The sequence below is a fragment of the Pocillopora verrucosa genome, chromosome 3, assembly GCF_036669915.1.
Source record: "Pocillopora verrucosa isolate sample1 chromosome 3, ASM3666991v2, whole genome shotgun sequence".
NCBI classification, from domain to species: domain Eukaryota; kingdom Metazoa; phylum Cnidaria; class Anthozoa; order Scleractinia; family Pocilloporidae; genus Pocillopora; species Pocillopora verrucosa.
This window is the reverse complement of record NC_089314.1, coordinates 8,407,324-8,421,343: the sequence shown is the minus strand read 5'-3', so window position 1 is coordinate 8,421,343 and position 14,020 is coordinate 8,407,324. Positions and strand designations below refer to the sequence as shown.

The following is a 14,020-nucleotide window of genomic DNA, read 5'->3' as shown; positions in this document are numbered from 1 at the left end:
GACATACTCGTCAGAGCGAAGCTTTAATTAAAGGCTTTTGCGTCGCAAACGTAAAACCACACAGGGGAGTCTGTGTAGGCCTGTCTATGACCTTTTCAATCTGTGATATTTTCCAGGCACAAAAGTTGTGTACAACTTTACAATATTCCAAGTACAAAATCGCGTCATTTGCGGCACATAGCACTTTTATTACAGAACCAGAACAACAAGTTGGTTCTACATACAGTACAAAGATAGATAAAATACAAAAAAGCGACATTAAAACGCCTTTGCGGCGTATAATGCGAAAGAAAGCCTCACAAAGAAACACACCTCTGAGCTTTGAAAATGCGCGGATCGAAAATACCAACACATGATTGGTTACTCTCTTTCCAGAGAGAACCAATGAAAACGGAACACCGTTGATCCTAACCGCAGGTAAACCAAGTATAAAAGGATGGTTTTCCACCCTTTTTGGCGGGATTGGAATTGAGAATTTCTCTGCCTGTCCCTGATTAACACAGCCTGACTTAACAAAGCAGCTGAAGAGATTTTTTAAGAATCGAAACCGCCGGTCCTGCTAGACGATATACTTCACTTTCAGTTTTACCTGAAAAAGATGTCAGCTTTTGAAACACCACTGCGGCCACCAAAAACGCCAGACTACCGTCCAAATCTGGACGAGGAGATGGAATTAACGTACACTGATCCGAACCTAGAATCGGACCCAGAGGATAGCCCTCCAGCATCACAACTCGAGCCAAGGCATAGAGCTGAATTAGCCAAACAACGCAGCAACGAAGGTCTACGCCTTCTAAAAGAAAGCCGTCAAAAAGAAAACCTTCCGAGGAATAGCTGATCCACGCGGCAGCCAAGGAAGAGGAATCATGAAGACACCATCAGCGCTATCCAGTTCAAGAAGCAAAAAACTGAAACCTCCATTTTAAAACTGGAGAGACACTTACAACAAAAGACTTGCCCTCAGTCGCTTCAATACAAGGCGAAGGCAAACGTCACGCCTGACGAAACCTTTCGGGAGTTACTACATCACGGGCGACGAGCGGGGAAGGAAGAAATGACCGAAATACGAGTGGTCAGCGGGGAAACAAATGTAATACTTCATATAGAGACATATCAGTTGTAGTTGGAGAAAACAATAGTGATGAAAAGCCGAAATTTTAACAGTTTACTTCGCTCAATGAGATGTGAAGCAATTTTTCAAAAGTGTTGATGGCACATATATCTTTCACTGCTGTATTAAACAATGGAGGTATCGGGAAAGGCATCGGTAGCATACGGAAAAGCACTAGGAAGAATTATATTTACGTTTTGTAACTTGCCAAAAACAATCGTGTTGTAAAGCCAAAATATTACCAGGTTATACTTCGCTAATTCAAAAGTTAAGCAATTTTCCAAACTCTTTGACTGGAACAATATTTTTACTGCTATATTAACCAACGGAGGCATCGGGAAAGGCATCGCTGACACCGGGAAAGGCATCAAGAAGAATGATATTTACGATATGTAGCTTGTTATATGACGAAAAAAAGTATCTCGACTTGTTTAAGGCGTTAATCACAGTCGGCTTGCTTTTCACTTGACCTTTGCAATGTCGACTTTCGATTCCGGAAAAATGAAAAGCTAAGCAACGCTAAAAAAATTTCGTTCTAGATTTTTATATATTTAGAGTCATTATTAAGTTTGTATCCACAGCCTTTAGATAAGAAATTTTAAATTTCCATCAGCTGTAGTTCTTTTAGTGTTTATTATATATATTCGATCGCCTCATTTCACGTGAAAAAGACATGTAGGAAAACACTGAGCTTCGAGAAACAGCCAAGTTAAGGCTAATGTGTTTACCATGCTTAAATAATTATAATCAGGGCCACTCGTTTAGGAGACCTTTTTTCAGAAGATCCAGGCGTTAAAATAATTCTATTTTCCGTTCGAAGTGTTTTTTCCTATTTTATTTAACAAATGAACTCGGGATGAAAACTTAACTTGCGAAGCGAACGGCAGATGAAATGTTGTGTTGGTGTCTCTATCCCCACCACGTCTCTGCGAAAGGTATATCTAGACAACCTGCATGGAAAAACTGACCACAGCTATCGCACCAAATTTTAAAAAAAAATTTTAAAACTAAACGGGTGAGCAGCACTCTTTAACTGCCGTAGACTTCTTCGGAGAGTTTTACAATTTAACACTAAACACCTATATTTATAAGCCATAGTTAGTGGCTATACGGGAGCCAATGACCATAAAGGCTTGGCCAGACATACGAATACGAACAGGTGAAGTTGCGGAAAATTTGAAAATTCAACACTTTTGAAAAATTGCTTAACATTTTATTTAGCGAAGCATACTGTTGATAGTTCGGCTTTACAAGACTTACAACACTATTGTTTTCCGCAACTATAACTGATATGTCTCTATACGAGGTATTAAATTTGTTTCCCCGCTGACCACTCGTATTTCGGTCTTTTCTTCTTCCCCCACTCGTCGCCCGTGATGTAGTAACTCCCAAACCTTTCGACAGGAAATAAGCGCTATTAAAAGTCACGCCAAAGAACAATACGTTAGCGCCCTAGTGCGCTTCCATCAGCGTAGACTTGTTAGTCACAAGAACAAACTTGAAAAGGCTAATATTGCCAAGTCTCGATCACAATACAATGTAAATGCACGTGAAAGATCACGTTCGCCCTTGAGGAACACTGTAAATACTGATGTCGACAGGATAGACAAAATAGAAAATCAGCTTTCAGAGCTGAAAGATCTTATATGCACACGCTTTCAGAGTGATAATAAACATGTTGAAAAGTACAACAGTGTCATCTCTGAAAAATCAGTCGCCAAACCCACTGCAGCAAAAAGGCTATCCAAGAATAATAAACGCAAAAAGCGTAGAAAAAATACACTACACAAGCGAGTGACTACAGAAAGGGAGAAAAATGAAAAATACCTTAAAAACCTTTCAGACAATACATTAACTGATCACCAAGTCAGCGTGTTAGCAAAAGGGCTTAAAGGGCATGTAAACCCAAAAATACATGTTTTTCTCATACTATGTAAAAAGTGGCGTAGAGAACGAATCTGAAATTCGTTTTGTCCAATTCGACTTATTTTAGGAGAAAATCGGCATTTTCAACTGAAATTCCATTTCCGGTAAAAACAATAGCGAGAGTCGTGACGTAAGCGGTGGAACTAAAATATTGCGCAACACATATTCCCTAGTAGAACTGGTGTGGTAGCTCGTGTAAGTAGCGGTAGTTCGAAGATGTTTTTCAGAAGATAGTGACTCGAATGCCCTAAGCTTAGTATATGACGGCGATGGGGATGGTCTAGAATCTTTAGGAAAGCCTGGGCCACGTCCTTAACAATATGAGCTGCGTAGGGTTCACCGAAGCGATCCGCACGAACACAGTGTTGACAGCGATGCGACCTCCTCGGATACTCAGACTGGTATCTAATTTACTGTGTGATTTACTTGTATTTGATATGAAAATCCAATAAAGCAAGGGCACAATCTAAAAGAATGTAACAGAAATTTTTTAAACCCGCTGAACTTCCGATGGTGTTTTGTATAAAATTGTCAAAGGTGCGAGTGTGGAACTTGTCAACCAATGCCGACAACTCGTGAAAGTGTTTGTTGTACGGAAATCGGGCAATTGTGGCAAAAAGTAGAGGAGCGAGGGTCTGAAACCCAGATAAGTTGTATTACTGAGTATCCAGGTTTTTAGTCAATTTGCCTCGATTTCTGGGTGCTCGAGACGGCCTATTACACGTACAGGCAGCAGTAAGGCACAGAGAATCACACCGGGAAAGAGTAAGCTAAATGTTTTCCGTTTCATCTGTTTCGTTACATTTTGAGATCGATTTGCTTGAGTTGTTTCTGTCATTGATTTAATAATACAGTACTACAACTAGCTGTTTATAGTTCCGAATGATTTGCTTCTGGTAGGGCCTGAATTGTCGGTACAACACCAGGAAGAAAAATGACTGCTACAAACAACAGAATGTTCGAACGGCTCGACGAAATCGGCTATTTTCATTTGAACAAGTTTCACAAATTGTGGCTTCAAATTTGCGTCATTTGGAAATATTTGCGTTGTATGCTCAGTTTTGTTTGAATCAGTACAAAACTGGACGACACAACGCTTTACCATTATGAAAAAACTGAGTATATTGAAGCAAACTGTAAGTAAAAAAATCGTGACGAGACCGGCAAACAACGGCTGTGGAAAAGACTCCGTGTCTCACGCGATTATTAAACGAAACTTTGTAGGTTCCACCCGTGACGTCACAAGAAAGATGGCGCCATTCAAAATGGCGAATGTTTCGAATTTGGAAGAGCTTTTTCAAAGTGAAAATGGACTTTTGAGAAAAAACGAATGGCACCTTTGGTGTACTTGATATATTTACTAAACATCTATGTGAAAAGAAAATGAACGTTTTTTGGGTTTACATGCCCTTTAAATTTATTGAAACACCCGTGACAAATGAAAATAAGATCAGGCAACAATTGTTGCGTGACTTCGAACAATTCGCTAGGCGAATGAGACTTAGATATATATTCCACGGGAATGACAAGGAACCACATCCTTTCCACGTCAAATCAAACTGGATACCACCAGTACAACCTTCTATTGCCCTTGAACGCTACTTCGAAAATATCAAGTTAAGCCTTGCTGAAATAGCAATAACAAAGCCAAAACACAACCTGTCATACAACGAACACAAAGCAGTCAAAGAACTGCAAAACAATACTGCCATCAACCTTAAACGTGCTGACAAAGGCACCACAACAGTGATTCTCAACAAGAGGGACAAAATTCAAGAGGCCCAGGTTCAGCTCGACAACAGAGACCACTACCGACCTCTTGAAAACCCCATGGTCACTGACACATTAAAAAAGTTAATGAGCTTATTGCTCAACTGCACAATGGCAAACATATAGACGATATGACAAAAAAGTGGCTTTCACAGACTCCCAATCCGCCCAGAACACCGATTTTCTACACTTTAACAAAAATCCACAAACCTTTGCCAGTGGGTAGACCGATTATATCGGGCTGCGAAGGACCAACTGAAAGGATATCATCCTTTGTGGATCATTTATTACAGCCTATTGCTCAAAAGCAAAAATCGTATCTCAAAGATACGACTGATTTCATCAACTTTATAGAGAAAACGCAGGTGTCAAATGATACTATTTTAGTATCAATGGATGTAACAACCTTGTACACAAACATCCCACAAGAAGAGGGTATCACAATAGTATGCCAAGCATACGAAAAATACCACAATAACAGCCCTCCCATTCCGTCCCACTACTTAAAACAAATTCTCGGGCTTATACTGAAAGAAAATTCCTTCCCAGTTCAACGGAGTAAAGTATCTCCAATGTTTTGGAACTGCCATGGGAACACGAATGGCGGTTGCTTTCGCCAATCTCTTTATGGCAGAAATTGAAACAAAACTGCTTCACCAAAGCAGTATCAAGCCGAGAGTATGGAAGCGTTACATTGACGACGTTTTCTCCCTGTGGGATGTTCGTAAACAAGACATTGATCTATTCATAGAACAAGCTAACACGTTCCATCCAACTATAAAGTTCACGGCTGAAATCTCAGAGACTGAAATCACATTCTTAGACACGGTTGTCTACAAAGGTGAAAGATTCCAAAACGAAGCTATCCTCGACGTTAAAACTCACTACAAACCGACTGAGACCTTTTAATATACACACTATTCATCTTGCCACCCGCCAGGTGTTAAGAAAGGCTTTATTAAAGGAGAAGCTATCAGACTTCTAAGAACAAACTCCTCGGAAAGAAATTTCCAGGAGGCCATGTGTAACTTCAAAACACGACTTGAAGCACGTGGTTACCCAAAAAGCCTAATTGAAAAAACGTTATCTGAGGTCTCGTTTGCCGCAAGGCAGTCGACACTTAAAAAACAAACCAAAAAAACTAAAGGCAAAATATTGCCTTTTGTGACAGCATACCACCCAGGGGTTAAAAATTTAAAACAAATACTGATGCAAGAATGGAACCTCATCCGAAATCAGCCACTGCTGAAAACAATTTACAAAACGCCTCCAATTATATCATACAAAAGAGGTAAATCGCTCAAAGACATACTCGTCAGAGCGAAGCTTTAATTTAAGGCTTTTGCGTCGCAAACGTAAAACCACACAGGGGAGTCTGTGTGGACCTGTCTATGACCTTTTCAATCACAATTTTTCAAAGAACGGTTAATTGTATAAAATAACAAATAAAGCGAATTGGGCGGATAACGATCTCCATTTTGCTTGGCCACTTCACAAACGAACTTGCTCAACTAAAAGTTTAGTGTATTTGGTGACATATGCTCTGGTGGAACGGTCAGATCTTGAATATCTTCGTATTTCAGATCGGCCACTCTAACAACTTTTAACATTACACATGTATTTTGCCGCCGCGGCTTCCATTCCTCGAATACTTTTTTACCCCATTTGGCGTTTTATTGTGTTGCTTTCGGAGTGGCCTCCGATAGTAAGCTGGTCTCTTCTTCTTTACTCTTTGGAGAGCGAGACCGGCCAGCCATGTTTCTCCTACAAAAGCTATATGAAAACAAATTGCAATGCTAAATATTTCCAAACTCCTCTGGGACAGCTGCACGCCCCACGTAATTAACATGACAAACGCAATCTATTGTCGCAGTTTCATTTCACAAGTAAGAGAAAATAATCGCGTCCGATCTTTAGGGGCTTTAAAACGCCGGCTCGCCTTTTGAAATGCCCGTTAAGGGCTCCCGCTCATATTTTATCTATTACTTATGGTAGTACTTCTTCTTAGAACTTCTTTAAGTGAAGACTTAAATTAAAGACGAAAATTGTTTTCACGATTTGCCTGTTGGGATGAAGTAAAGTTGACATATTCCTTTGACAGAGAATGTTTGACACTTAGAGGATTAAAACAAAACAGTCATTTCACGAAAGTGAACCAAGTCATCTTACGAATAAAAAGTGGGATTTTTTAACCAATATGAAAGTGCTCTATGTTTTCGGGCAGATCACAAATCAGTTACTTCCGGTTTATCCAATTTATCTGTCTCGTCTCTCTTGAAAGGTTTAGTTTATCGGATTATTTCATCATCTTTGTTATGAGATCTCAAGCCATCTGTCGCTAAGTCGTTCAAATAAATTAAGTTTGTATCGTCGTGTGTCGAATTACAATGGTCTATTCATTTTTAATGACCAGATGCCCACGCCTTGCAACGCAAAAGATCTAAAAGAGAACTAACTTTGTCTGCAAAACACAAGTTAGATTGCTGTCGAGAGTATTTGTGTCAAAGTTTTTGTACAATAACATCGAAACAAAAACCTGACTGAACTTCCCGATTGCCAGAAGGTTTGTAATTTACAGCTAACTCGCATTAGATCCACTTAAATTCCGCCCAATTGATTTTCTTCTCGCTCTAGTTCGTGAAACTCTTTGTTATTACGCATGATACAAAATTGTGCTTAAAGCTTTCTTAGAAAACTAATCAACTTTTCCATGAGTCCTTCAAAGTACACTTTTTTCCCGGTGAATTAGGCTCTCTTTTTCTATAAGCAGAGAGTGAAAAGTTCAAAAAATGTATAAGGTGTAAATTATATTTTCTTGTCTTCGGCTTCAGGTAAAGTAATGGCTTGCACAACTCCATTTAAACAAAAAAATACTCTGGGAATGTGCTCTGGGAATCATAGTAGATTTTTATATTTACTTAAAATAAATTCGGTAAGTTGAGTTTGTTTCTTGGAAGGACGTCATTTTTGTGTGTTATTTATGCAATAGACAGCTCTCTCTTTCTCTTTTACCGGGGCTATAACCCACGCAGGATGTTTGGAGAACATAAGGAAAGTTTGGATTTACCAGTACAATAAACGAGAGGCTTTTGACTTATTAGGGCCCTCATAATTTCTCAGTTGTTCTTTAAAACTTAAAAACTCATCTCGGTTTAATGATGTGATCAATTTCCAGAAATTGATTGTGTGATGCAGCTTCGTTTCCCTATTCTGGTCATTTTATGTGCAGCAAAGATCCTCAACGTCTTCGGAAAATGTGCTCCTTCGACTCACTCAATAAGCGGCTACCACCTGTCTGGTCACGTGATGTCCACCAAGCCTGTCTCCAGTTTTTCTGAGTGTGTGACCATGTGTGTAACTAAGATCCGCTGCAAAAGTTTGAACTTTTGTTTAAAAGATAAATCATGCGACTTAAATGACGCAGGAAGACATGCCCACCCAGAGAATTATGGACCAAAAGCAGGAATTATCTACATGGATGTGTCTGAATCACCCAAGGTTTGTATTTTCAATAATTATATTCCCAATGCTGGTTCGTTCAACAATAAAGCTCAAATGTAACGCGCGCTGTCATTGGTTGAGAGAGCGTGCGTTTTCTATCAGAGCATAGAACATGGAGTCGAGCTAAAGCTGTCACGCCATCTGCCAAATTGTACTGTGTCCGACCATTTCCTAGTCTTTTTTCTAGCTCTTTTTTCGTTATTTAAAAGTGATTTTTCTGAACAAGCGAGACGGCAAATAGCGACAGAAGAACCAAACAAAGGTGTGTAAACACGCTGAGCGCCGTAATTTATGTTATCTTAACGTGAGCAGAGACGAAAATCCTCAAAGAGAAAACGAAATGGACGAGTTTTGAAGGTGCTAAAAATAAAACACAGCAAACACTCGTACAGCAAATATAGTTTCGTGTTCAAAAACAAAACAGAACAAAACATGAATGATGAAAGATATGGTCAACTGGCATAACTGTTAAAATTGACGCTAGCTCACCATGGCGATCTCCGGTGATCGTTGTGAAGAAGCCTCACAAATTACATCGGCCGCCCTTCGAATGAACGATTAAGAGTTTGCTCTAATACTCTTTCCGATGTGTTGAGTGGAATGCCATATCTGTCACAGAAGGCGAGTTTTATGGCGCTGTCATCCCGAGCAATCTTCATGTTTCTGTGGATTCGGCTGTCGTTCGTTCATAAAACAAAAGCCTTGAACAGTTTGTTTTCTAATTGACATGTGAAAAAACGTGCGTGTTTTTACGAGATTCGATTCGGCCGGATTTCACTGAACAAGTCACTTTCAGATTCTGTGATAAAGACTTAAAGAATTCAGGTAAACTTGTTAATTTTTTAACTTTAATGATTTTTTAACTTTGATGGTTTGACATTATTGACAACTTAAGTTTTGTACGATAAATCAGAGTATCTGAACCATTCTGACAATGATTCTGATTGGCTTATCGTAACGTGCTTTATTAGGGGACAGAGCATGCTGACAACGCTGTTGTTCGCTTTGTAAATAAAATTTGTTTTGGAAGTTGAAAATAATGCACTTCTTTCGTGCTCTAGCCGCTTCCTGTGCGTTTTACAACAAAACAGAACACAGGCCAGGCTTCTCTGTTTGTTAATTATTGCGAAAAAAACCTATAGTTTCATAATCTATCTCTATTTCTCTCTTTCTGTTTGAAAATTGAACGTGTTTAGATCAATAGCAAATTCAAGTTCGACGCTCTACACCAAAAACCAACGATGTATTTTTTTCTTTTTTTTTTTTCCAAATCGAAAACCTAGCAAAAGTTTTATTCGCTTCCAGTCTTGTGCAGCAATACAGCAAGAATGGCCTCAAGCGGAAAGTGGATATTACTGGATAACGATTGGGAGAAGAGAAGTTCAGGTTTATTGTGATATGACAAACTACGGTAAGCCCAATTCAACTTATTCATTTCAGGCACGATTTCATAGTTTTGTGAGAAATTTACTATGATTGCATTAAGCCTCATTTTCCCACTGTTAAATATCGAGGAACCGACGATGGTTTTAACATGACCTAACCTACTTAACCGGTTTTGATCTAAAATATAGGAGATGACTGGTTAAAAGAGCTGACAAAAATCCGACTTAGATGTAAACAATTGTTCATCCAATTGAGAGTTAGGATTTTAAACTCTCTGACCATGCAAAATCGTCGTGCTTGTTGTTATTTTTGTTGGCGTTTTTTGCTTACTTTTTCATATGTTTATTTTTCTCTCAGTTTATGTGTTTCTACTTTTTTCTTATGGACAGTCCTTGGCTATTTTAACGGGGTGCTTCTATTAGCCATGCAGTTAAATGATTGTAAGGTTTATTTTGTAATGTTGATATATATATATATAGGTGGCGGTTGGACTTTGGTAGTGACCATTAGCTCCAATAGCAACGATCACCTTCAAGGCACTGAAGTACACTGTTTCCAACCGACATTGTGTGTTCCCTTTGTCGAAGAGAACAGCGACATCGCGGCGCGAAAATTAGCAGACAAAGATATACAAGAAATGATGCATTTTGAAGGTAAAGCTGTGAGCTGGATTAAAGGCGAGTCATTTAATAAATGATTAATGTTTTTACTGTTCGGATCATACCGCCCAAGAAATTCTCAGATACAATAAAATGTTATCATAGAAAAAAAAAGATTTCAACGTCTATCATTTATATATATTTATTTATATGTTGGTCCACCTGGAGTTAAGATCTCTTGGGTCCATTAAACATAATTAGCCGCGTTTTGCGTTCTACTTCGTTTATTCACTTAGTGTTCTATTTTTGCTTCTGCTGCAAATTTCAAGAAAGGAAGTTTCATGTACGGTATGCACATAGAGAGCTTGGAGATATTTGATTTATGCAGATTCCATTGCAGATGTTTTTTCACCTCTAACCTTGACACGTATTTTATTTTCCAGGAACTTTTAGAGTTGATGTTTTGAAAAAGGATGTTACTTACGCCGTTTTTTACCAGGTATTGCTTATGACATGTTTGAGTTTAACTGCTGTTTCATATTGAACACCACGAGTAATTACGTATATCCTCTTTGAAACTCAATTTTAGATACCAAGTGGCCCAGAAAAGTTTAACTCAACATGTGGCTATGGAACGTAAGTGCATGTAATATAGATAAATTAGAGTCTGCCAATGTAGACTGCCTTCCTTTCTCCCTTCGGTCAAAATCGTAGTTGAAGTCACAAACACCCCCTTCTATTATCCCAAAAACACTGCAAAAACCAATATTATTGGCTCAGTTTGGTCGGAATGGACGGAAAAAATTTTACTCTCGGTCATAAAGCACTCACCTCGCTGTGCTCTATTCTTACGTATCGTCCTGCTTGGCCTTCCCACTCAGTCAATAAGTCATAGAATTAACATTAACGAGGTGACCTTAAATGTAAACCATCCAGCAGCTAAAGGTAAAGGTTAAGGTGAACTCTTCATGTTCCCCATTCCACCAGGGTGACCTATGTCAGTTTGCTTTCCTAAGCGAACACAAGAATTAACTCGTGCAGATAAATAGAGTAGGTCCAAAAAGAGAGACTATTGTATTTTGTTACGCTTCGTTTTGTTTCCTTTTTTTTATCTTTGCTTTTGTTTTTGTCGAATACAGGTGTCCACGCATAATCATTTCTTATTCTTATCCTTATCAATGGGAGACAAACAGCTGTAATAATATTGACGTGGGCTACCGCATATCCTCCGGCTGCCACAGAGGTAATAGAGATGTTGATATGTGATGATGAACTCTCTTCTTCGACTGCAATGACATGTAAAAGACCAAGAATAACCAGAGACATTCAAATAAGATCCACCATTTGGTGGCGGAATTAATTAAATCCAGAGAGACGAAATTTTGGAACTTAGCTCCATGCTTTTTTTTTTACTTTAGAAAGTATTTAATGATATAGAGTTAAAAGAACTTGTGGCTGGGGAGAAATTTCCAAGTCATATATTCAACAGTTTAATTGGAACGAGATGCGGGAGATTGCGTCAGTCACACACGCAAAGTCAGTTTCAGGGACACTCTCAGGTACAAAAACTTGAGCTTGAGCTTAATCCCTTCCTTTTCTTCCCAAACCCCCCTTACTTCAGAGTAAGAATAAAATCTCCTCTTCTGGGTGTGACCAAGAGCGCATTTCAATTATCACCTCTTTCTCTTTCCCTAATCCTCTTATTTTGACTGTTTTTGTTTCTGGTCGCTAGTTTTCGACGGACATGACGATGGGGAGTGTGGCCATTTGTGGACTTCATCAAAATGTAGGAGTAAATGGCAATTAATTTCAATTGCAAATTGATTTTAAATATATTTGATTTACGACTGATTTTTTAACGATTTCCCCCCTAACATCAGCACGGATATTGCCCGTCTTATTCTCGATGCATTTACCAAGATGCTGGCAAGGATAATATGTCGCTAGTCACTCTAAGGGGTTAGAGAGTTAAAACTGTATAATCTTCTTGTACTGGGAGAAGCGATGGTCTGATACCAAATCGTATCTGCCTGTATTGCTGTGCTTTTGGGTGAAACCTTAGAGATCTACTTCACAATACCTTTCTATTTCATCTTACGTGACGAGATGTAAGACCTTCTATGATAGATTAACGTGTGAGCCGTCAGGAGCACCAAACTTCGATGGCAAAATCATGTGTTTTAAAATAGCCCCCGACTCCCATATCTCATTCCATTTGAAAACAGATCATATAAGACGAGCCTTGTATGGTTTCCCACAGTGCCAAGGCGAAAATAATCACGGAATCTACTACAACAACGCAGGGATGTTGTTTGTAAAATAACCCTGCTTCAGAGAAATATGGTGAGTTATGTCGACATTCTAAGAATCAATTAGTAAAAAGCGGAATGAACTCTGATGGTATTACCATGAACTATACTTTCCAATCACATTATTACAAATGTTTATATTATTTATCTAACAGCCCTTCAAAGACGAGCATTGCATGGTTATCCTCTGAGCTACAGCAATAGCCGTGGAATCTTTTTAAACAAATGCGGGATGTTGTTTGTAAAGCAGTGCTATCTAGGAGAGATTTGATGGAATATGTTTTGTTTTGGTTTTGTTTTGTTTTGTTTTCGTGGTGATAAAGCCCTGTGATGGTACAGAGGTACGCTTAAAAAAAAGGAAGAGAATTTTTTCCTTTTCATCGAGATATAATGTTACTTTAAAACTTATTTAGCCTTAGCTGTCTCAAGTCACAAGCTTAGCAAAAAAAATAATTAACGTTTAAAGTCACCCCAATCATTTAAAACCTGCACCACGATTTTTGCCATACTTTATGTAATCAGTTGATTATCTTATAAGTACGTAAAAAGAGAAAGATTATTTGAGTGTCCCTGTTCCCTTAAGGGGCAGATAGATACCCATATGATTCCTATAAGATCGTGACAATTATATATTCTTGCTAAATTCAGGTTTCCGAAAATTGTTCGTTTTCTTACTCTGAGAAAAGGTTTTGCTCAAACCCAAGAAAGAATAAAAAAACGACAGGTCACTGTCCTCGTTTGGGATAAAATCATGATTTTCCATCTTAAGTGATCTACGACCATCGAGAAAACGTCCCCACTTATTGTGTGCGCGCACTAGTTTGGTTTAAAACAGTTATGCATATGAAAGATGCGTAATGTAGTACCACTTGGAAAGGTCAACTTTACTAACAAGGATTAACTGAAATGAGAGCGCAGGTAAAAAACTCGAGCGCTATGACACATAACTGTATGTAAATACAGCAAAAGTAGTACTGAGACAAAATAAATTTCCCTTCCAACCTTTTTCGAAGCGCATTATTATATTATATTATATTTTGGGATATAGGTCACCCACACCAGATACAATCCAAACCCAAATTAAACCTTCCCTGCCGACGCCTGCATTGTATGATTCCAAGGTCCTTATGGCACATGAAGCTCTGTACTTTGTACAGAGTTTTACTTTTGACCGTTAATGCTGAGAGGGTTTCCTCTGGTGCCTTTCGGGATCAAACGATCAACTTATAAGATTGAGTCCGTGTTGCAATTGTGTTTTACATACAACTTCACATAAAGCCACGTAAGAACTTCCGCCTCTAACGAAGAACTTAAGTCCTGGGTTAAGATTCTTGGAAGAGACCAAATTTCGTTGATTTTTGTCGTCGCTGTGTGAAGCTGAAACTTTTTCATTTATTCCCTGTAAAAGTAGCTGGTCG

At 38.7% G+C, this 14,020-nt stretch overlaps 1 protein-coding gene and 1 pseudogene across 1 annotated transcript; both read left to right on the top strand.

The window, feature by feature from the left end:
• Nucleotides 1-4,441: 4,441 nt before the first annotated feature.
• On the top strand, nt 4,442-6,139 carry LOC136279519 (uncharacterized; annotated as a pseudogene).
• Nucleotides 6,140-7,259: 1,120 nt separating this feature from the next.
• On the top strand, nt 7,260-12,880 carry LOC136279912 (uncharacterized). The gene is made up of 10 exons (XM_066164373.1): nt 7,260-7,370; nt 7,983-8,305; nt 9,614-9,719; nt 10,174-10,347; nt 10,737-10,792; nt 10,883-10,929; nt 11,433-11,536; nt 12,026-12,079; nt 12,519-12,636; nt 12,758-12,880. Exons 2-9 carry the CDS (start codon nt 7,997-7,999, stop codon nt 12,614-12,616), a joined length of 948 nt encoding a protein of 315 aa, XP_066020470.1. The 5' UTR covers nt 7,260-7,370; nt 7,983-7,996; the 3' UTR covers nt 12,617-12,636; nt 12,758-12,880.
• The last annotated feature ends 1,140 nt before the right edge of the window (nt 12,881-14,020 follow it).

Excerpts from the sequence above, each read along its gene's own strand:
- LOC136279912 (XM_066164373.1), top strand. The coding sequence starts at position 7,997 with ATGCAGCTTCGTTTCCCTATTCTGGTCATTTTATGTGCAGCAAAGATC. Across the intron at positions 10,348-10,736 it reads AGAAATGATGCATTTTGAAG|GAACTTTTAGAGTTGATGTT; the intron begins GTAAAGCTGTGA and ends TTTATTTTCCAG. Across the intron at positions 10,793-10,882 it reads CTTACGCCGTTTTTTACCAG|ATACCAAGTGGCCCAGAAAA; the intron begins GTATTGCTTATG and ends ACTCAATTTTAG.